The sequence below is a fragment of the Struthio camelus genome, chromosome 5, assembly GCF_040807025.1.
Source record: "Struthio camelus isolate bStrCam1 chromosome 5, bStrCam1.hap1, whole genome shotgun sequence".
NCBI lineage: Eukaryota > Metazoa > Chordata > Aves > Struthioniformes > Struthionidae > Struthio > Struthio camelus.
The window spans coordinates 60,380,245-60,402,344 of NC_090946.1; the positions used below are offsets into that span (position 1 = coordinate 60,380,245).

The 22,100-nt window shown below is 39.9% G+C and overlaps 1 protein-coding gene across 4 annotated transcripts in view; it reads left to right on the plus strand.

Moving 5' to 3' along the window:
* Window positions 1-22,100, plus strand: part of NRXN3 (neurexin 3) — a 1,027,384-nt gene that overhangs the window by 876,127 nt on the left and 129,157 nt on the right. For all 4 annotated transcript variants that reach the window (XM_068946691.1, XM_068946692.1, XM_068946693.1 and 1 more), the window contains one exon: window positions 6,347-6,518. In XM_068946691.1, coding sequence (XP_068802792.1) covers window positions 6,347-6,518 — 172 coding nt within the window. The remainder of the gene's footprint in view (window positions 1-6,346; window positions 6,519-22,100) is intronic.

Here is a 22,100-nt window from a genome sequence, read left to right on the forward strand (position 1 = left end):
AAATATATCCTCTAGTTCAACAAAGAGTCAATTCTCACAAGGTATATAGCCTCATATAACATTTTAGAGCAGACTAGATTATCACAATTGTCCTTTTCAACCTCATAAATTATGTATCTGTGAGAACTGCTCCTTTTAAAAACCATGTCTCCAAAGGGCAATAATTTCTATTTATTTTATCCTATACGTCTACCCTTCTCTCTGATAAATAGTTGTGTAACTAGGATTTGGTGGATTTGGTTCAGCACCTTGAAGAAGTGGTACCAATGAGTATATAGATGACCTACTGCTCCCTGTAATATCCTGCAGAAAATGGCTAATCAAAATTAGCAGACCCTATATTTTCTCCTATCTTAAAAACCATTTTCTCTTGTTTCAACACAACTATAACGTGTTGGAAACCCCAGTCAGAAAGCTTCCAAGTCGAATGAACTTCAATAGCTGTCATTTCATTGACAACTTTTGTTGCTATTGTCATTTATTTAATTTACCAGGCTGGCTCTACTGGCTACGGACCGTGACTTCCCAGCCGTCATTATTTGGATGAAGGAAGAGGTCAGCCGGTAAACTCTCCTTTTACCCAACTGTAGGATTTTGTATGTTTTAAATTCTGATTTCAGACTTCTCTCCAAGTGGTATTACAAAAGGCAATATTTATGACTGGAGTGCAGTATAAATAAATACCTTATATTTGGTACTGAATACACCTTCTACTTTCTACCCTTCTTAAATCCAGTTACATATTTGTGCTGGAAAGGTCTGTCCAACAGTGCGTGTGGTTCTAGTTGCAGCTCAGAAGGGTCCTCTAAGCACAATACAATAAAGAACTTTCTCAGTTTCTGTTTCAAGTGAAAGTTCCCATTAAAATGATTTGATGTTGTAGTAATTAGCGTACGTATCCTGCGTGGAATACCTACCATATTTCAGTTCTACTGGATACTTCACTACATTTAGCACTTTTGTGCAAAGTCCCCCAAACCACAGAAAGTGATCTGCCAGCTCAGCTGAAATCCAGCATCGAGTCTGAGGCAAAACCAAACCAAAATTCCAAACCAAGAAAAAAAACCCTCACAAGAGATCGAGCAAAGAAAGACTTAAACAAATAAGGTGGAAAAAGTTGCAAAGAAGGAGAAATAAAAAGTGATCCTCTTTTTAAAATACACATTGCTGGTCTGAGGAGCCTGAGAAGACAGAAACTGTTCTAGGAACAGCAGTACTGGAGGTTATAAGAGAACAAAGCAGTTTCCTGAGCTGGGAGAGCAGCAGTTGAAGTGTATGCAAGCGGTGGTGGTTTTGGGGGGGAGTTAACAAAGCCTTCCTACAGGGAGAAATGGCTTGTTGTATTCCTAAAAGAGCTTATATCATATTAAAATAAGAGCAGCAAAATCAGCAGTGATCTTCAGAAAGCAGTAACTAGGGATATTGTCTGCCAGCTTTTAGCTGATGTCTAGTCATGCTGGAACCAGTAACAGCCGGAGGAGGTAGTCTGCACAGTTGTGACTGCTGACAAATAATGAAGTAAAATGAATGTGAGGAAACACAGTTATCCAGGGATTCTAGCAGGATTTTAGTTATGTTTTAGATATGCTTTTTTCTTCTACATTTTTTTTCAGAAAAGAGCAAAGCAAAACTACTGAGATAAACTCTGCTTCCACTTACTGAGATAAACTCTGCTTCCACTTCCATCCCTAAGAATCCTGAAGTAAGAATCCTTACTTCAGCAGAATTACTATTGATTCACCTTGATGCAGCTGAGCATAGGATTTGTCCTGTTGCCTGGGGTTGTCTCTCCTGATTTTTTAAATGAAGTGCTTTCTGTACGCGGGGAACAGCTATATACTTCTAGTCTGGGTGATTTGAATTTTAGATTAAGGAAAAGAAGGCCCAAAGGTAAAGCCCTTTAGAGAGCACATGGTGCTTGTGGCTGTTCATGTGTGTGTCTTCTCTAACGCAGTCCAACTGCTCATCTTACAAAATCACTGCCACCCCCATTTGACTTTCTTACCACCCTGTCTGCTGCAGGAAAATAGATGCCTTCAAAATATAAATAAAGGCAGAGTACAGAGAAAATAAAGGGCTGGCAATTATGTAGCAACATGTGTCACACATGCAGACAGGCTCTAGTCCTTCGCTGGAGGGGACATATTTGTGAAAGTGTTAGACCTGGAAAATGTTCCAGAGGTCCCTTCAGAGGCAGGGGATAGGTTTGGCCAGTGGAAGGGGGTTGATGGTAGAAGCTGACAAAACCTTAGGACCTGTCCCTCTTGTGTTGCATCTTCCATCAGTGATGAGTGGGATGGGAGCAGCTAGTAGGCTACAGCAGACCTGCTAAAAGGTTAGAACATCAGTGCCAGAAGGTTAGGATTTCACAGTCTCCAGTGCACTGTGAAGCTGCTGGCTGTATGGTATGCTCTGGACCATAAGGATGATGCATACAACAAGAAACTGCTGAGAGGAGCCTGTGGAGAGATGCAATGTGGAATAGAAATGTCAAGGTGACACATTCAGTAAACGTGCATGTAATCTCTGCTTTATTTTATACATATAATTTATCTATAAACTATTGCTTTATGTAGTCATAATTATTTACCCAGTGTCTTAGAGACATCGTGGCAGAAGTCCATCTCCGGAAGGACCGTGAGTGAGGAAAGTGTAATGTAGCTTAGGAGGGTAGCAATTTCAGGGGACAACTCAGCAGAAGATAAATTCTTGAGGAACTTCAAAAATCATGTTTGGTACAGTAGCCTTAAATGAAGAAGGGGAGAAGTAAAACAGACATTGAATGCTGTGTTCACTTCATTATTTATAAAATGGTTCTCAGTTTGCTGTGGTGCCAGCACCTCATGTCACTTGGAGGTTTCAAGGAGGTTAGTCAAGGCCAGCAGCTGACCTTTGCATAGAAGGTGGCTGAAGCAGCCCGGTGAATACTGATGCAGAGAAGAAAAAATACTGACTGTCTCCTAAAATTCTCTTGAGCTCTTTTGGAGCATGCATCTTCTACAGTCTTGTGTGGCTGTGTATTTAGCTTTCCTTTTGCTTTATGGTTAGGTGGGTGGGGTTTTTTTATTCGTTTATTTTGTCTTTTCTAACTACAGAATATTACAGATAGTGGCTCAGAAGTAAGTCTATGTCACAGAATTGCTGATCTAGTTAATATCTGTGTTTGTAACATGAAAAGAAAATCTACTAACTGAGTGTTTGGTAAAGGGAATGAAAGAGGTCACATCCGTCATGAGTAAGTGTTAAATTTTAACGGCAATACCAGTCTTTCAAATTTAGGAGGAAGGAAAGTCTTTGTAAAAGCTACTTTTAATGAAGTGTTGTAATGCAGGAAACTGTGGAAATGAAGAGATCTTGAAAATAAACCCTGGATTTGCCTCCAGTATCCGCAGTCACTGTTTCTTACTGTGGGATTTTTTTTTCCTGTTTTGCTTTAGGTTTTTTTTCCCCCTGAACAGAAATGTGTAAACTAGTTGTTGCTTTTTTCATGGAGTCTGGTACTCTAGAGATATAAAGCATTATGAATAAGCTATATCTCAAAGTCTGTATGTGGAGTTTGGCTTCAGTAGCCCTGCTTTCAGAGAATTGTGCTATATTGTGTTTTATCCCGCTAATTGGAACAGAGCCATTTTCATGGCAAGCTACTACTCAAGCCAAATAAGAGTATCAAAGTCTAGTACAAAGTCGTGCTTCTGCAGAACTTTTCTTACAGAGTCACTGGGGGTTCTGCTCGAGGAAGGACTGAACAGAGCTGGAGTAGGGCTTCAGTCAGGCCTTGGGTTATTTACACACATATTTTTGCATTTCTCGGTTGCAACAAAATATTACGCTACTTTGAGAAGGGCTGCATTTCCTTGCTCTGGGAGGGGCTGGCAGTCTGCTTAGGATGGAGAGGGTACCGGTTTGCTTGTATCCCTCCTTTTTCCAGCAAAGTGGAGGCCCATGGGCTATTTATAGTCCTCCTCTTCCAGGATCTTATCTCTGTCCCAGTTTACCCTCTTATCCATGAGTTATCACTGGCCATTAAAATCGGATTTTTCCTTCAAGTCTGGGGAAAAGGAATGATAAACGGCACTATCTCCTTTTCCTCAAAGGGAAGAGCAGAAAAGTTTTCTCCTGCAGGGGAGATTAACAAAATTTCCCACCATCCTTTTCCCCACCTGCAAATTTTTGTCACTGCCCCATTAAGCCTGTAGGGCTCAAAGGTATGTGGCTTTCTCTCTGCTGAGCACTTCTTAATCCCTTCTTCCTCTGTGGTGGTGGAGAATCTGTTCCACTAGGCAAGACGTAGCTCTTCATCTTTCTTACCCACTTACGCTACACCCACACCAAGGTGGGCTCTTCTCAGAGCTGTCACTGTGCTAGTTTGCAAGAGGAGATTGATGCTTTGAAGGTGATTGAAAAGAAGTATGAGAGGTTCCCTGGGAGGTTGATTGTAAGACAGCACTTTGAAAAGCCAAATGGAGTCAGTAATCATATTACCGGTTGGTCAACAAGCATTCTTTGAGTCCTACTGTCTAAGAAAAAGTAATCACTTGCTCTTTGCTAGTTGCTATGCAGATTAAAAAAAAAAAATTACATAGTTGCCAGCAAAAGATTCACTAACAAAGTGTTGCCAGATCACTTACTTCATCTGTGAAGAAAATGGCAAAACTGTGCCCGCAAAAGTTTCATGTGAAGTAGATCTCTGTTCAGTGAAAACTCCCTTGGTTTTTGGGTAGTGTAAGATAAAAAAGGTTGATTATTTTCAAATGATACCAGAGTTGATGCATCTGCTGGGAGCAGCAACCCATTTACCCAATGTTACAGAGAAAAGGCTTATTAATGTCTTGCAGTACAGTAATGTGAATGTATATGAGACTGTTGCTTTCTGGTATATGTTTAGCACAGTCTAAAATTTACCATTTTAAGAAGAGAGAAATATTTCTAGTTACAATGCTAAATTTTAAGTAGCTGAAGCACAGTCCAGTTTTCTTTATGACCTCTCCAGCTCTAGGATTGTTTGTTTTCTTCTCGAGCTAGTAACGGTAGTCATGACAGGAAACGCGTTGCGGTCGGAAGGGTAAGGAGGATAGTATTAGGGGAAAAAAATGACATTCAAAAAGACAGATGTTTAAGATATGAGGGACTTGGGAAAAGGAAGACGTCTAAGTATTTGATATCAGGAAACTTGAAGAGGCTATATGTGGATATGAGATAGCCATCCATTCTCTGTTGTTTTTCATCCTTGATTTCTTTGTTGAAACAGCTAACAAGGCCAGTGCCAATTTTATGGCATAGATAACTAGCAGATGTCCTGTTTTCCTATATGACACACATTCAGCCTATCTGCATCAGATTTGAATCTGTGGAGTACACCTGCTATGCCTTCATAAACCTTGACACTAGCGTACTGTACCCTTTCTTGCTGAGGGCTTGAAGGTGCGTTCTAGTTAATTGTGATTAACGTGTATTGAACAGTGAAGGGAATTTCAGGTACTCTTTAAATCACTATTAATAAAAGTGGATGATTAACCTGAATATACTTTGAGCATGTATTTTTCAAGCTAAAGGCCTTGAATCTGGTCATTATTTGGATAGGAAACTGGATGGTAGGAGGAGGAGGAACAATTGTGGCTGATATAACAGGCTTTGCCTGCTCTTCCCTTTCTGTCAGTGACTGGAAGAACATGTGGGGAAAACGCTGTAGGCGGCTGCTTAGTGGAGAGGCATTGCTTGGGGTGAGATGTAGAAAAGAGATTGCAGCTACTTCTGTTCTTCACAAGTCTGGTGTGCTTTCCATTTAGTTTAGGAGCATTTAGCTTCCCTCAAGTGGCCAAATCAAAGCTGGACAATTAGATTTTTGCTCTCTTCAAATTCTGTCATTCTTCTAACTGAGTTCTCCTTGCGGGAACACATGGTTATTTGTTTTGGGGTGGAGGCTGTCTGTTTGGTTCTGATTTTCTGCTTGTGACACAGTTGTTTGGACATAGCCTGCCTGTAGCTGCCTTTCAGATGGCAGTTAGCAAGTGATTGCTGATCAGTAGAGTTGTTGCCTAAATAATTATTTTTCCTAGTCTCCTTGGTTTTATAGTTTGATTTTGCAGTTGTCCACTGTGATGTTTAGAGGAAGCAAATGAGTCACTGCGCTCAGGTGGTTGCTGTGAAGAAGAATGCAAAAGATGATAGTATTTGCATTGAAGCAGGGCCAATGAAACGTGTCCTGACACAACTCAAAAATGATGCTTCTGTGTATTCTTGAGTGCCATCTACTGGCACAAATACCCACTAGAGATTTACAGGCCAAGAGGATTCTCCTAGTAGACAGTATTTTACAAGTAGTTGTTTCTTGTTTCTTTCACTTCAGGAGCAAGGCAAGATTGGTGTAGTCTTCAATATCGGCACAGTGGACATCTCTATTAAAGAGGAAAGCACGCCTGTAAATGATGGCAAATACCACGTGGTGCGCTTTACCAGGAATGGTGGCAATGCCACACTTCAGGTCGACAGCTGGCCAGTGAATGAACATTACCCAACAGGTATGTGCTTTTTTCTCTCTATCTGTCCATACCATCAAAATAAGGTTTGACAACAACTAATCCATAAAACACTGGCTACTATATGTCTTTGTTGCTTCATCTCAACAGTAAATTGACCTGCCTAGTGGTGCATCTTCTGTCTGTTGAAAAACACAGTAATGGATCCAGTGTCTCCTTTATATAGGAAAGAGAGAGCATGCAGACTGTGTGATATGATGCACATAAATCCTACTATGTCAGACGTGTCTAAGTGAATCCTACTTCTGCAGAGAGTCAAAGACTTACACAGTAACAAACTTAGTTTTGCTACTTGTGATATGATCTAACTACTTAGGTGAGCAAAGTTTTTAACAGATCTTTTGAAAAGGAAAGTGGCCCTAGCCGTACTCAAGATGCAGACGGTATACATACAGACTTGGAAGTATGAGGAATGCAGCAGCTTAGGTTGCAATTATTTGAATGGATCTCACGTTTGCCTCAACATTTTTCATGTCCTGAATTTCATTCTCTCTTTTAGGTTTGCAGGTACAAAGTTTGACACAAAATCCAGCGAAAAGCCATCAACTGTTAGTTGACTGTAGGTCAAAACGCAGTGGAGCAATTCAGTTTCTCTTTGGAAATCATAACCCAAAGTCCTCCAGGAATAGTGAACAAATGGCTCTTGTATCACTGCCCCATGTGTTATCCCACCACCCTCAAATCACAACCACATGGCCCCAATATGTCACTATTTTAGAAAGTCAAGCTCATTCCAAGTGAAAAAGAGATTGCTGTATGTGATACTAACAGTGCATACGGTAGCTGAGGCTGGGTGATGTGGATGGTTACTAAAGGCAGGAGGAGGAGGAGGAGAGGATTCCAAAGATAACCAAATTCTTCATCTTCACATTTTTTTGCCAAGATCAAACTATGATCTTCTTGTTGGTCCCCAATGTTAAGTCTGCGCAACTGCCAGTTATTCCTTCCTAGGTTACACCTAACTGACCTGGGATAGAGGAAGGAAGAGTTCTCTGATAAACATGAGGCAATTTGCTAGTTTTGGAGGAGTTGCCCATGGGCTGCTTACCCTCAGATTTTGAGAAATATCCACTGTTACACCAAATTGTTTTCCTCAGACACTAATAAATCACTCCTAGGGGATAATTTCATCTCTTCCACCCACTCAGAAAGTGCCCAGGAAAGTTCTTCATGGCAGCAGTCTGTCCTGTGGTGCTCTCTACCTCATATATGGTATGGCGCTCTGTGAGTGTTTTGGTGCTGTATGTGCAAAAGAGTACCTTTTAGTAATTATCATTATTTCTATGAAATAATTACTTTCTAAGAAAGCAATGGAAGACAAGCTGAAATAGATTTAGCTCTGCTATCCATTGGCTAAAGAGGGTAGGATGACTAGGGGAGGTCCAAAATGAGCATCTTTATTCTGCTCCTTGCATCAACTATTTTGTGGTAAAATACTTTTGATCCAGTTGGCAGCCAATTATAGTCAGCAAAAACTCCATGAATAAATTTCCTTCTTGTATTACTTATTACAGTAAGTCCCTGGCGTAAAGAAACAAAATATTCAGCTTGTTTCTTTAGAGTTTCTTTTAAAAGGGAAAATAAATCTCACTCGCAGTACCCTCTGCTTCTGTCTTGGCTAAAGATATTCCTGTGTTTTCAGTAGAAAATGTATGGTTTTAAAGAATCAGCATTAATCTTACATTCTGGGCTGGTACTGAGAATATGCTGTTGTACCCCAACGGAAAAGGACATGTTTATATTCTAGACACCTTTTCCTTTCCGTACATGTATTTCAGTTTCTGGCTATTTGTAGATGATGTGGTTTCAGCCTGTCTCTATAAAAATAAGGCTAATGGGATCACACTTTGCATGCACTTGTATCTCCCTAATTCTTTCCAGTCTCTTTCCAGCTCACTGGCAGTTTTTAGCCAAATTTGACAGAGAAACTTTGGGAGAAGCTTCAATGAGAAAAGCCGATAACTACAGAAAAATGAGCATTTTTAGTTCTATTGCCTGGGGAACCAGTGATTTAAAAGAAGACCAAACAGGAGCTTTTGAAGTGAATAATTTCATTGTCTTTCACTGTATGCCACAGACCAAGTATGCACTAGTGTTTCTTGTACAAGGGTACAAGGCCAAGCAGAGTTTCAGCTTTGGAACAAGCCTCGTGGTTGGGTTTTATGGGGTATAATTGACCCAGAACAATCTAGCAGGTTTCAGATGGAGATTGCTAAAACAGCAGTTCATATCAAAATTCTGTAAAAATAGCCAAGGAATCCTGTATTTTACCTGTAGCATCACTTAATTTCAGGAAAAGACAGTTGCTTGTAATGTTTAAAAACAGCATATCAGCGTATTCGTAGCACACGTTCATGCATGATATATTGTCTGTAATACAAACAGTTTCACATGTACCTAATTTCCTGCGCGGTACTGTATCCTAGCGTTTACAATTTTGACAAAATAGCCAAAGTATGATGTTCATCATCATATATGATGCAATCTTCAGGCAGCAGGGCTGCATTCTGAATGGCATTTCTAGGCTCTCTCTGAGTTTTATTAGCTTTTGAAGGATTATACATCGGACTCATAGATTACTTGCACAATTTAAAGTACAAATAAAACTGCAACGTTCATTAAATGAGCAAAGAAAAAGAATATTGGCTTTCCTTAAAGCAAAGCCTTCAGTCTAGTTGAAATTAAGTGAAACAAGCCTGATGGGATTGAAAGACTCCAAAGCTGTATTTTTGCAACTTCGTATAAAAGACAAGGAAGTGGAAGGAAAGCAGAAAAGCAACAAGCCTACAGTTCAAGCACTGACATTTTGTTTTTTATAACATCCGATTACATCTCAGTCACTTGCAACATGAGCTTTATGCTCTCTTATGAGGAAAAGGGTTAGAGGTAAATTGTAAAGGAGGGAATTAACTTGAAGCTAAGGTTGGCTGAGCTTTGGGACAGAAATAATCCCAATCATTACAGATGATCTCTCACTGTTGTACCATTCCAACCCTGCTAAAGTTTCTTACTAGACAATAGGACTCCAAACAGCGGCCCGGTGCAGAGATTTGAGACAAAGCTCCTGAGAAATGGGAAACAGCAAATAGCAGTATGAGTGCACTGAGGCAGCTATCAGCCAAGCAGCTGTCATAACTCAGTTCAGCCAAAATCATTGAGCCATCTATAATCAGTATTGCATTAGTTTTGCCCTTTTCTCCTCTCTTTCAAGTGCGCAAGGAGCTAGACTTTACCCATAGAATCTCTTGATAGCCAGTTGCTTGATGCTTAATTCATGAAGTAGATCATCATAGTTTATTTCTCAGGGTATATACCTTTTGATAACAAAAACATGAATTTCTATCCCTAAAGTGCAGTTTTCCATGACTGCCTCCCTTCTGCTCTCTCATGTGTCTGCACCTTTTGGTGTACACCCCCGATAGCAAGTTGTACTTGGTCACTGTTACTTTTTTGTTTTTTTTTTTCTGTTGTTGCTGAGCGACTTCTCTAAATGAATCCTTCTAGTGATGAAGTAGGAGTTATTTTAGACCAAGGGTGGGTAAGATATAAAAATGAGTTCAGGTAGAGGAAACCTCTTGACATGCTTTTGTTTCAGATTACAGTAAAAACCATCAGATTTGAGGTACTTTACAGTACGATCAGAAGGACTTAAATTAGGAATCCTGAAGTTTGAGAGGGAGCCAGCAGTTTGCAGAAGAGTTAAAAATAAACCTCCTGTATTGACATAGAACTGAGATTCCTTGGTCTCTAGGTTTTTATTACTTCTTAGATAGGAAGTTTCTTTCTCTCTCCACTGCCTTTACTTGCAAAGAGATGCTTTATGTCTTGCCAGACTTGTAGCATACACTGAAACAAGCCTGATCTACCTGTTCATTCATCCATACACTGACTTCATTTTCTGCAGCAGAAAGAGAAGGAAAGGTAGGTGAAGAGGAGCTGCAAAGCAAGAGGGTGTCAATAACACCAAAATAGAGTCTAATTGGAGTAATATTTTAAAGGAAAAGATTGAAGGAAAGGAGGTAAAGAGGGCAGGAAGAGGCTGTCACTTAAAGAAACTCAGATTTGAGCAAGAAAACTATAGCCTGGATTTTGTAAATACATTTTAAAAATAAGATATAGGACAGCATTAAACAACAAGATCATTATCAGACTTCATTAGTTTATCCACCCAATACGGATTTTATATTTTTCCCCTTTATCTTTCTCGAGTGATCTTTCAGCCTTATTGTAGGAATCTATGACCTCTCAAATGACATTAATTTGCAGCTCTATTGGCAGTGAATAAAAGAAAAAAGATTTTGTCCTCTGTTCCCCTCCTCATCCTCCTCTCAATTACACATCTGTGATGAAGTTGGATTTTAGGACACTGGACAGTTGGCTGTTTACAGTAGAACTCCAGGGGCTTTGTGACTGCTTGAGAAAGTACTGTGGCCCAGTAAGAACCTATCTATAAAACAAAAAGTTGGTTCTGAAGCCCTGAGGGCTCTAGGGTTTTTCTTCACACTAGTTCCTGTCTAGTCCCAAGGACTGGATGTTCTTGAACAGTTGGAGCACATCTAGTTTAGTTTTATTGGAAAGGAATCCAGTTTGTATATTCCCTGGGAGCGTTTTAGTATGTGAACTAAAGTGTAGCAGGCAGAGAGAGCTGGGAGAGTTCAGAAGCATACCCCTGATTCAAACAAAATGCTGATGTAGTGCATCTTAACATAGATTACAACTCAAGCTGAACAGAGAAGCTCATTCTTTCATTACTCCTTATCGTACTCATGTTGTTTAAATAGTCAGCATTCCATCTGGTTTTTACCCTCTCGTTTTCTATTCAGCTGTATCACTTCACCAGTATCATTCACCAGGTAAGTGGTGCAGGAGAAAAAGCCACATGGGAGTGGAAATGATCAGTCAGAAGACAAGGAGAGATAAGATGACTTCTTTTATCAGCAGGGCTGGTTTATGTCAGTTTATAGTAAACTACATCTTTAGTAGTCTCTGTGAGGCAAAGTCACTCTTTCTCATCTGCCATGGCATCAGGAAAATGCTTCCCAGAAACCCTGATTAAAATATTAGCGGTCTTGATTGTCCCACCTATCTAAACTGTGAAAGGCATGACATTTCTCTTGCTGTTAGACATTTTTCACTTACTTAGTGGAAAGATATGAAATCATTTGGTTAGTACCAGGGAAGTGATGTGAGACAGGAAAGGATGCTAGCAGGGTTTCTACGTGTTTCTTTCAAGTTTTCCAGCAAACAGTGTCCCACTGCCCATCAGCTAGTCCCTTATCTCCTTTGTCCCTCCCCCCTTTTGTCTCCTTCCCACAGTGACAGAAGATGTTTGGCAAAGGTTACAGAATTCTCTTTCAATGAAAGGTGAGGAGACATAAGCTCTAGAAGGGATATTACAAGTTTTTCTAAAATATTTTTGACCTTATTGCCTCTCATTTTGGAGAAAATTTCCTAAGAAGATAGTTTTGGGACAGCTGAAATTATATATGCAGTATCAGTATATTGACTTAATAAATACTATGAACTTGTCTTACCTGTTTTAACTTTACGGAAGGAAATGATGGTGATGGAAACAGGTACTGTATGTTGATTGTTCCCTTTGATACAATCGACATATACATGGTTCCATTTTATCTTTCTCCTGTTAAATGTGTTCTGTGTCTTACAGGATGCAAACTGAAATGTGCATTTCTGTACTGCTATTGAAGACCATTAGACACTTCAACAAAGTGACAAGTATTTTCTTCTCAGCTGGATGAGTGTTAACTTTGTCCTGCTTTTGTGCTCCTTCCAAGATACTAAACCAGTATATTGGTTACAGCCTAATAAGGTTCAAAATGTCTGGATCCTATTTTCTTCTTTAATACCTACCCAAAACTATTGTAGGGGTTTTAAAAACTCAGCAATATAGTAGGCCCCACAGAATTTGCATTAGGTCAGGTTCAAGCATTTTACAGGGCTTTTTGGGGTGGGGGAATAGGAGCATTAAGCTGTGTTTTGGGAGAGGGACTGAACAGTACAAATGCGCACTGGAAAGGACATTTAATAAACAAGGAATGGGGGCGGGCATTTAAATGAGTGTTGAATTGACACCTTGCGTCCAGTGATGGATGAAGTTGTAGATTTATTTAAAAAACAGCGATTGACTTCGTTTTCAGAAATGCTGGGTGTCCACAGCTCTAGTAGTCTTTAAATGGAGTGCTGGTACTTGACATCTCTAAAAATACCTATATGCATCTCCACAAACCAAAATTCCTTGAGTTTTTCAGAATTCTGACTACTGAACTAGATTTCAGCTGGTCTGCTGGTCTGCTTTGAAACAGGTCATTTCTTGTCCTACTCACAGTCGTTTATCACCTTCCCTTGATATTTCCAGTCTCCTTCCGCAAATGGCATGTTCTTTTTGTTTGATGGAGTCCATTTCCCACCTCATCTCTCTACTTGAGGGACTTTGAGGAGGGTGTTTTTTCTTTTCTTTTCTTCGTTCTTTTTGGCTTTATTTAGTTTTTATCAGCAACGTTTTCTTTTACTCCCTCTGTGATTTCCCAGCCATGAGATAAATAGGCTTGTATCTTACAAGCTAAATACAATTACTGCTATCAAAACTGGAGTCTTTCTCTCCCTGTAAATGTCTCTTGGAAGCTGATAAGCTGTTCAAGGCAAACTGCAGGCTTCTGCCTAATCCTGAGATTAAACATAACTACCCAGAAGACAGCAAGAGATAATTTGGGGGGGGGGGGGGAAGGGGGAGGAGGCTGGGGTAAGGCAGGCAGGAGGGGAAGCATGGAGGAGGAAGTAAGATCCTCTCCTGAGATATTAAGAGGACATGCAGAAGGCTCAAGGTTATTTGTAAAGGAGTTACACAAAACACACACGAGCTTGTTATGATGAGGAATTTCCTCAGATAATGTAGCGGTTGTTGTAGTTGTTAAAGACAAAATTTAGCAGGGATTTCTTTGATATGAAGCATAGAGGGGAGCTGTAGAAAACAGCTCCCAGCCATGACTGCTGTTTTTTACACAGTAGTCCCCATCTTGTCCTTGAAACAGGAGATCTCATAAGGTTACATGCAGATTCTTTGCACATGTTGGCCTTTGCACATAAGGCTTTATGCTGAATATAGGGAGACAGTAAATCTCCCAAGAGTAAAGCAAGAGACAGAGCCAGCTTCTCTGTGCTCAGTGTTTTGCCACTGACTGACCATCTGAGCTAGGGCAACTTAATTCTGCTGATTGTGAAACACAGATAACACTAATCTTCCAGGAAATAAGTGTGCTTTAATTGTGGAGGAGTACTGTATTATAGTTGCAGCAGTCTTAGATTATAAGCAAGGCAGGATTCCTAAAGATGGATATTCTTTTATGAGTTAGTCCAATACAACTGGAAAAAAGCAGCCTTGCTTCTGGATGTGTAAGTTTTCCTAGTTTGTTTTTTTTTTTTTTTTTTTAATATCAACAGCCTTTTCTTTTTCTCCCCTGAATTTTAGTTAGAAGCTTTCTTTAAGATCTTGTGTTCCTGAAAGCTTGTCTGTATTTTCCAACTATATAAATTAACCTAATATGGTATGTTATCTCTCCTAACTTTGCTTTGTTTAATTTATAATGCATTAAGGCATCTTTAGGTGCTTAGCTATGAAGAAGATAGCTTTGGATGATCAAATAGTAACATCACTGGAGATTTTAAGAGAAGACTCCGTATCCTTTCTTCAGCTAATATTTACTCTGATAATGGAAATGATTTACAAATATTGTGATTATTAGTTCTCATGATCTCAGTAATGCTGAATCTAATGCTGAATGGGATCTTACCAAGGAAAGCTCAAAAGCAGAACTAACTGGGATACCTAAGTTACTGCAAAATGTTCTTCCTTTCTAAGTTCATGCTGATCCCTACACAATACTCCTTCACAGCTCATGCTATACTACGTCAGTGATTCCCAAATGTTTGGTAGCAGATCCCTATTAGAGGAAGTAGGTAATTCTCTGGCCTTTGCAGAGCCTGGCTTCTCTTTCCCCACAAATCTGCTTTGCCTCCTTCAGAGTGATCATGGGCATCTTCTCCTTCCCCCTTCTTTCCATTCTCAGCACCCTCAATCCCAGTTTCTGCCTTCTTGTGTCCCTTTAACTCTCCGCTCCCTTCTCCTAGGGGCTATTATCATCTTCTTACCGGTACTGAAACCAAAGTAAAAATACTTGGTGTGGCTGAATCCAATTGTCTCCATGAAGAGGCACATCAATCTGACACTTGACCACTTGTAGTCATTAATAAGTCCTGTCACTTGTTGTGCAAGCTGAAGGGATTTCTCCATGATACTGCCAAATCCCAGTGGGGTCTTAATATTTTCCTAACCAAATGCCCCTGTGAGTGCGTAATGAGTTAAGAATCAGAGCTCTGAATTTTGATTGGCCTTATGGCTTGAATGTGATCCCCAGTGTTCTTGTCATATACTTGTTTGTGGTTTTTGATTTTTCATATTGTACTCACTTTGTGAGACTTAAATGAGCGCTCAGATGTTTCCTATCAGTATGAATTTGAGATGCCATGTAAAGTGCCTTTGACAGATTTGTCACATTTCATAATGAGTCTAAAATGTATAAAAAGACAGGGTTAATAAAGCAGCAATGGAGAAGCACGTTCTGAAGGCAGTACTGTAGCATATGTTGAAAGATCTGCCAAGAGGGATGATTAAAGCATGACAAGTTGATGAAATCAAAAGCTGATTGTAACTTGTCACTGCAGGGCCATAACTTCTATAGTATATTTATAAGGCTGGAAAACAGATAAATATGGCTACATGGTATGAACACTCAAATTTGCTCCCTGTATCCACTGAGATAAAAACCTTCACACATTTAGTCACCAACAGGCAGACGTCTACCTTGGAATTTGTGCAGAAACACCTATGTTAAGGTATTTGCATCCACACTGGATGGTAGGATAGAATGTGACATGAGAAAAAAATTACGCAAATATTTTCACTACATCCACAGTTTCACTTCTGTGGAGTTCATGTTTTGCTTTCCCACAGAGGTGTGAGGCTGTGGTTAATTTCCACTTTGCCCTTGCACCCAGGAGTTGCTTGGCAGCACTGTAGTGCTTGTGTGGCTCCTGAATTTTGTCCTTCAGGACGGAGGAGAGAAAAGACACAGAGAAAAAGAACAAAGAACAAAGTTATAGAGCAACTCCCGGGGCTCTTCCTCCCTGCCCAGGTTTCATGTCTCAGAGCTGGTCCAAGCTCTTATAATATGCGGCAGTCAGTCAGTCTGGGCAAGATGCGTAGCCTTGCCTTCACCAAATACCTCAAGTCAGCCCGTGTGAGTGATAGGCTATCGAGCACCGGCCTTTCTGTCAGCTTGGCATTAAGCAAGAGGGAGATGCATGTTTTTTATGAAGGAATGTAAGCTAACCAGGCAGGATGCATAGATTGGCATTACTCAACAGCAGGAGGATTGAGAGGAGAAAGCAGAGTTTACTTGAGGCAGTGTACATACAGAATAGTATCTTCGTGCAGTTAGACAGGATGGTCAAATTCCCAGCTAGGTCCAATTCCCATACAGAGTCCTTCAGATATGAGAAAGAGGGGAGAACGAGTAAGAAGCATTCTGTCTCTATTGATGCTGCATAACAATCACATACAAAGTCGTTCTAACATGTAAAAACATGCCACAGAGGCAAAGCTAGTTTTTAGTTAACTGAAGTACTTTCTGTTGGTCATAGCCCAGATAAAAGAAAATACTGACACATTTGAGGAAAACTTTTTTGTCAGTGCAGACCAATGGAACAGAGATGTGTATTATATTGCTCCTTGCTGTTAGTTGAATTAGCATAGCATCCTTCTGAATCAAGCTAGATGTCCATTATATCCGATCTGTGGGTGAATACCAGATATATCAGAAGAAAATTTGCCATAATGGTCAAAATTACGCTACTGGCCAAAGGTCCTGCATTTGGGATGTTTTCCATTCTGTCTTTCCAGAGCCTAGCAATTTATCTAATCAACTTCTTGAGCTGGGCAGCAGCTAACCGGCCGATGCTTCAGAAGATGATAGTGAATACACCATGGCAACAACAAAAATATGCACAAAAATATATCCTCTTAAAATATGTTATCTTACTCTCAGGTTTAGTTTGTAGCCTGAAAAATGAGGTCACGTGAGTTCTGTGTGTTTGTATCATGTCTACAGTCATCACATTTGTATTAACCCATAGGGAAACAAATATTCTTTTTTCCTCTATTAATTTATCCAGGGAGACATAATCATGCGGAAATACTCCCACTCCCTCTCCAGCTGGAATTTGATAAAATTTACTCTGCCATATTGTAAGCACATTGCTCAGCCAGAATTTAAAACAAAACAGAACAATATCCAGGCTCTTCTGTGACATCTCTAATTTTTCTCCGTTTCTGTGATTTTTTCTCTGCTAATGATCTTGATCCTTGATCTCAATTCTTTCCTCCTAACCTTAGTCCTACTGGCTAGGATACCTTGGAAGTGAAATTCTTGCAGCATAGAGTGAATGGTTATGAAAGGTCATGTTAGCCTTTGACAGTGGAAGTATAGCATGCAGTGTAACTCCAGAAATGATGAGCTTTGCATTTCCCCAGTGGTAGGCTTGATCTAAACCAGAACGATGATTTAAAATATGCCAAGAGGTAGTATCCGTAGGGCACTGATGCATCTTTTTCTAGTTATTTTCACCCTTCTCACATCCTACGTAAGACCCTTGGGCTGAAGGATTTCCCTAAATATTGAGATAACTTTCCTGTGCTAACTGCAGTCCTTTGAGTCCTTGTCTGTGAGATACAATGGTACAAAACAGGTATACTGCATTCACAGAAGGATCCAAGGCATGTTTTCCTTTCCATATATCTCTTTAAAATCTAGCATTCTTCTTCCTAAAATCATCATCATGCTATTTTCCAGAAAGAGTAGTTACATACCAAGAGATGTAGCTATAGCCTGACAGGTTGGTCTCACTAACAATTCCAGGCTGAAGTATAGGGCTGCTGCTCATGTAAGCATGGGTATCCTAGCTGTCTGAATGTCCCAATATTGTGAGCTGCTGTCATCATTTTGTGTCCACTGATCTGTGGATGTATGAATGTTCAGGTACCAAGTATATGCAGTGTCATCAACAATTTCTGATAGGTTTCTTCTTTGCTGGAGTAAGAAGAATTATTATTGGTTCAATCATATGATGATATGTATAACATAGCTGTATAATGTAGCACAGAGAAAGATGCAGAAATGTTTCTAAGATGGAGAATCAGGCTAAATAGATTGCTGGGAAGCAAGAATGCTGCTAGATATATCGTACAGCACAGTGAACTCCCAGACATTCCTATTGTTACATTTCTCTCCTGGGTTAGTTCTGCTTCAGTTTTCCTGGTCAAGAGGAGTTGTTATCATATATTCTCTTCCCCCACCTCCCTCCCTGCCTCCCTCCCTTTGTTCCTCCGACTTCCTCTCTTTCTCTCTCTCTCTCTCATATGCACACACGCATACAGAAAGAGTGAGCAAACAAACATCTGGCCAGAGGGATCAGAGGCTTGAACAACTTTTTGCTTTTCTGATCTTATTGCCTGCAGAAAGAACAGTGCCAGCTGTAATCCCAGGATGACACAGCTGACATGCAGTGACAGAAGGGGCTCAGGCATCCACATCAGCCTTTTCTCTGCTCACTAAAAGGCGTTGAAGAATACAAAGTCATTGAAATCCAATGATTTGACTGAGGACAAAGCAGAGCAACTGCATAAAAGGATTGTCAGAAATGAAGGGGTCTAATCATAGAACTGGAAGCCAGAAGTTCCTGAATTCTGGTCTCAGCTTTATAGATGCCATTCTCTGTGGTCTTTGACAGTGCTTTCACTACTCTGGGGCTCAGTTTCCACATCAATAAGGTCAAATAAAACCCAGCTTTCATTACTTTTCATTTACATTACTTAAATGATAAATATTCTGCAATGCAATGAGTGTGAAAACCTTTCTGGATCTATCTGAATAAGTCAGCTCTTTTCCATCTTTACCTTTTACAAAGTACATGGAGTACTCCAAAGACTGACAGCTCCAGTGCTGAATATGCCATCAGGTAGCATCTGTCCTGTAGAAAGGCAAATCTTTTCTTTTTTGTCTTAAACTCCAGGAATTGATAGCTACTCGGTGACATTCGGTCTGCATAACATTCTTATCATGTGCAGACTGAGTAGCATTATACTCCTTCACTTCTTAGCATTTCCATAGCAATTTCAAAAACTCAGGTCACTTCCAAGAAAATAGTTAATTTAAGAGGTTAGAATAGAAAAAAAAATGTGTTTACAAAAGCTTCAAGTTCCTTTTGCTGTGGGTCCACTTTATTTCCTATGCAGTATTATTCAGTAATTTTTCCATTGTATGGCTGTTTCCTGTGCCTCTAGTTCATGACTTGTCTTTGTGAATGACGCTTGTTTCTGTCAATGGAGGGCTCTTGGAATCCTCCTTCCCTATTTCTAAGCTGATACAAACAGAAGATATGATTTCAAGAGGAGGCAAAGTTCGTTGATTTGTAGCAATTAGAGATGGGAGAGGCCCATTCAGTCATATTTATCCTGTTCCGTATTCAACTGAGATACCCACACCAATTCTGCAGAGCCTTATCAAGTCAAATTTTAAGTACTTCAGGAATTTCCCTGAGGAGGCTGCAGCACTGTCTAATATGTAATCTCAATAGGAGACGCTTCTTAGTAAAATTCTCCTTTAATCAGTTTCTTACTTCCTTTTAGTTATTTGCTGGTGCTTACCCTTCAGGACTTTTTCCCTTCCATAGGATTTTTACCTTTCTATTATTTGTAGATGATTAGTTTTCTGATCCTCGTTGGTGGCATTTGACTAAATGCTTTATGTGCATTACTCTCATTAACATTACTGACTGAGTAGCCTAACTATACTCAGTACTGTATTCATGGGAAGGGACTGTACATACTTTCTCCATTTGTTCTGTAATCAGCTCCCCATGTTTTCTCCCTGAAAATACATGCACAGGGAAATGAGATTCAGAAGCATCCTAAAGATTCTGATGGATCCAACCCAGTTCTCTCACTGCCAGTACTGGCACAGAGGTTGCAAGTGCTGTTGGACCTTGGCTGATTCCCACATAGCTTGTAGAGTACCCATCAGAACCTTCCAGCAGGGAGCTTTGGTTTCGGTGTAATGCCTGATGAACCCTGAGCCCAAATGAGCCCTTCTTCAACTGAGAGTGCAGCGCACCGCAGCCCAAGCGGTTCTGTAGGAATCAGTGCTCTCTTCTGACTGGGCTATCTGGCACCATCTCAGTGCTGCTATGTCAGACCTATGCTAGCTTTCTACCTCAATGTTCTTGTTTTCAGGGGTGTAATAGTGAGGCTCTGACTCTTCATGAAGCAGGTATAAGCAGCATACAAAAGGTAGTTGCTCTGTTTTCTGTCTCAGACTGGCCCTGGAAGCACGGTAGCTGCACTCATGTAGCTCCATGCCCAAGCCAAAATATGGAAACTAGGTCCAGTGTTTCTCTATCGTCACCTGCATAATCCACAACTCAGATAAGCAACCCACTGAGTTAATGTAATTTAAATTATTAATATGAATAAAATGGATTTGACATTTTGTTATTGCTGCTTGATCCACCAGGCTATATAATTCATATCCTGACCTTTCCCCAAAGGAATCAAGGGAGTGGTATGTGGGGACAATTGCAGCGGGTATTATTCTGATCTCCATTTCATATCTCTTCCTGTAAAATGAAATTTGTTTTCATTTAAAATGGAAAGATCAATATATAGTTTCAGTTGTTCTTTTATAGTCTTTTTAGCCTTGGCTGCCAGTTAGCGGACTTAATTTGGGCTTGGTCAGTCAAAAACCAATAATTTACATGTTACTTATAAAATGTTCCAAAGATCCTGTATCGGGACTCAGATGTTTTACATCTGTAAAAAGATTGAATTGGTAGTTGCCTCTTTGGCGCTGTATGCTAGTTTACATCAAAAGACAACTAAAGAAAGACAGCTGCTTTTATTTCATGCTCATGACCTCAGCCTTTTTAGGACTGAAATGATTCAGTACAATCTGCTCATATTAAATAAGACCTGAATCAAACTTTCCTGCAAGACTAACTTAATTTGTTTTATGCTGTTGAAAAGGTTTGATTAACCATCTTCCACCTTCGTTAGTTTGAGTTTTCATATTGTTTGCTTCTATAGCGCCTCTGGATTAGATTATTGGGGCAAGGCACTCATTTTCTATGTAATCCAAGACAGGATTCAAAGATGAATCTAAGAGAGGGTGTAATGTAGCTGATATTGTCCTGGGGCAGAGGAGTGGATTACATGACTTCTTAAAGCCTCGTGAACCCCTGTTAATGTTATACTCGTCCATGTTAACTGCACCTTGTAGATAGATATTTCAACTCTAATCTAAACTTGGCCTCTGAATTTCCCAGTGATTGGACTTAAAGGATGCTTTGCTTTGGATTTCAGCCCTACGTTTCTTTAGGTTCACATTTCTGTAGTTAGCATACTGAGTCTGAGTATCTGAAGCAGAGAGATGGTGCATCTGCAAAAGTAACTTGCAGGAGAAAATAAGATAAAATAGAGATGGGCAGCAACACGGAGGTTTTGGCTAAGACAGAGGAAACTGAGGAACAACTTCAGTTAGCTGATCAGAGGAGTAGCTTTTGCTGTGGTAGTCTTACCTGATAATTCTCTCTCCTGATTTTAGTGCTTATGCTCCCAAAGCCTTGTTATCTTTTGTAGTGAGGGCAATGAGCTGTGGAGAGTTGCAGTGAGAAGGTCAGCTTTTAACCCTGTTCCGCAATGAGATGAAAGGAAAGGAAAAGTGCCGCTCACCACAAACAGTGTGATGGAGCGAATGAAGGTAAAGTCAGGGGCATCCAGGAGCAAGGGAAGAAAGAGGATAGGAAAGAAAATGAGAATTGAACAGCAGAAGATGCAACTTTTTCAAACAGGGGAGGCAAAGGGAGAAGCATCGTAACCAAGAGCTGAAGCACATATAAACCATGTCAAGATTTAGCTATTCTTCAGCCCTCTCAATCAGGGAAAATTTATAGGGGGATAGTTTATGGTGGTTACAGTAACAGATTCCAGACCACCTCCCTTTTAGTTATTGCATTTAGTTGCCTGACTATCCTCTTCCAATTCCATGTAAGTCATGTCTATGATCTTAGGTTTGAACTTTTTCCAAATGTTTTATAAAAGCCTCTAAGAGTAGAGATATTTTTCATATTTTGATTTTAATGCAAACATTCCCTATGATGCATAACACAAACTACAATGTGGCGTTGTTGTAAGGTAACAAAATAAACAGCTATCCATAAACAGGCCTCATTCTAATAATGGCTGTAGAGTTGTTATTCCTTCCTGGTTTATGCAAAAGGGAAGGTTCTGGTCAAAATACAGACGTTACTAATAGGTTCGTTTCAGTTTCCTTGCTGAATACAAAAAGTGAACAAATGATGACTGTACTTCATAGTATTCAGAATAAAATATGTTCTTAATGAAATATGAAAGTGGGACAATTCAGTATACTCTAAGTT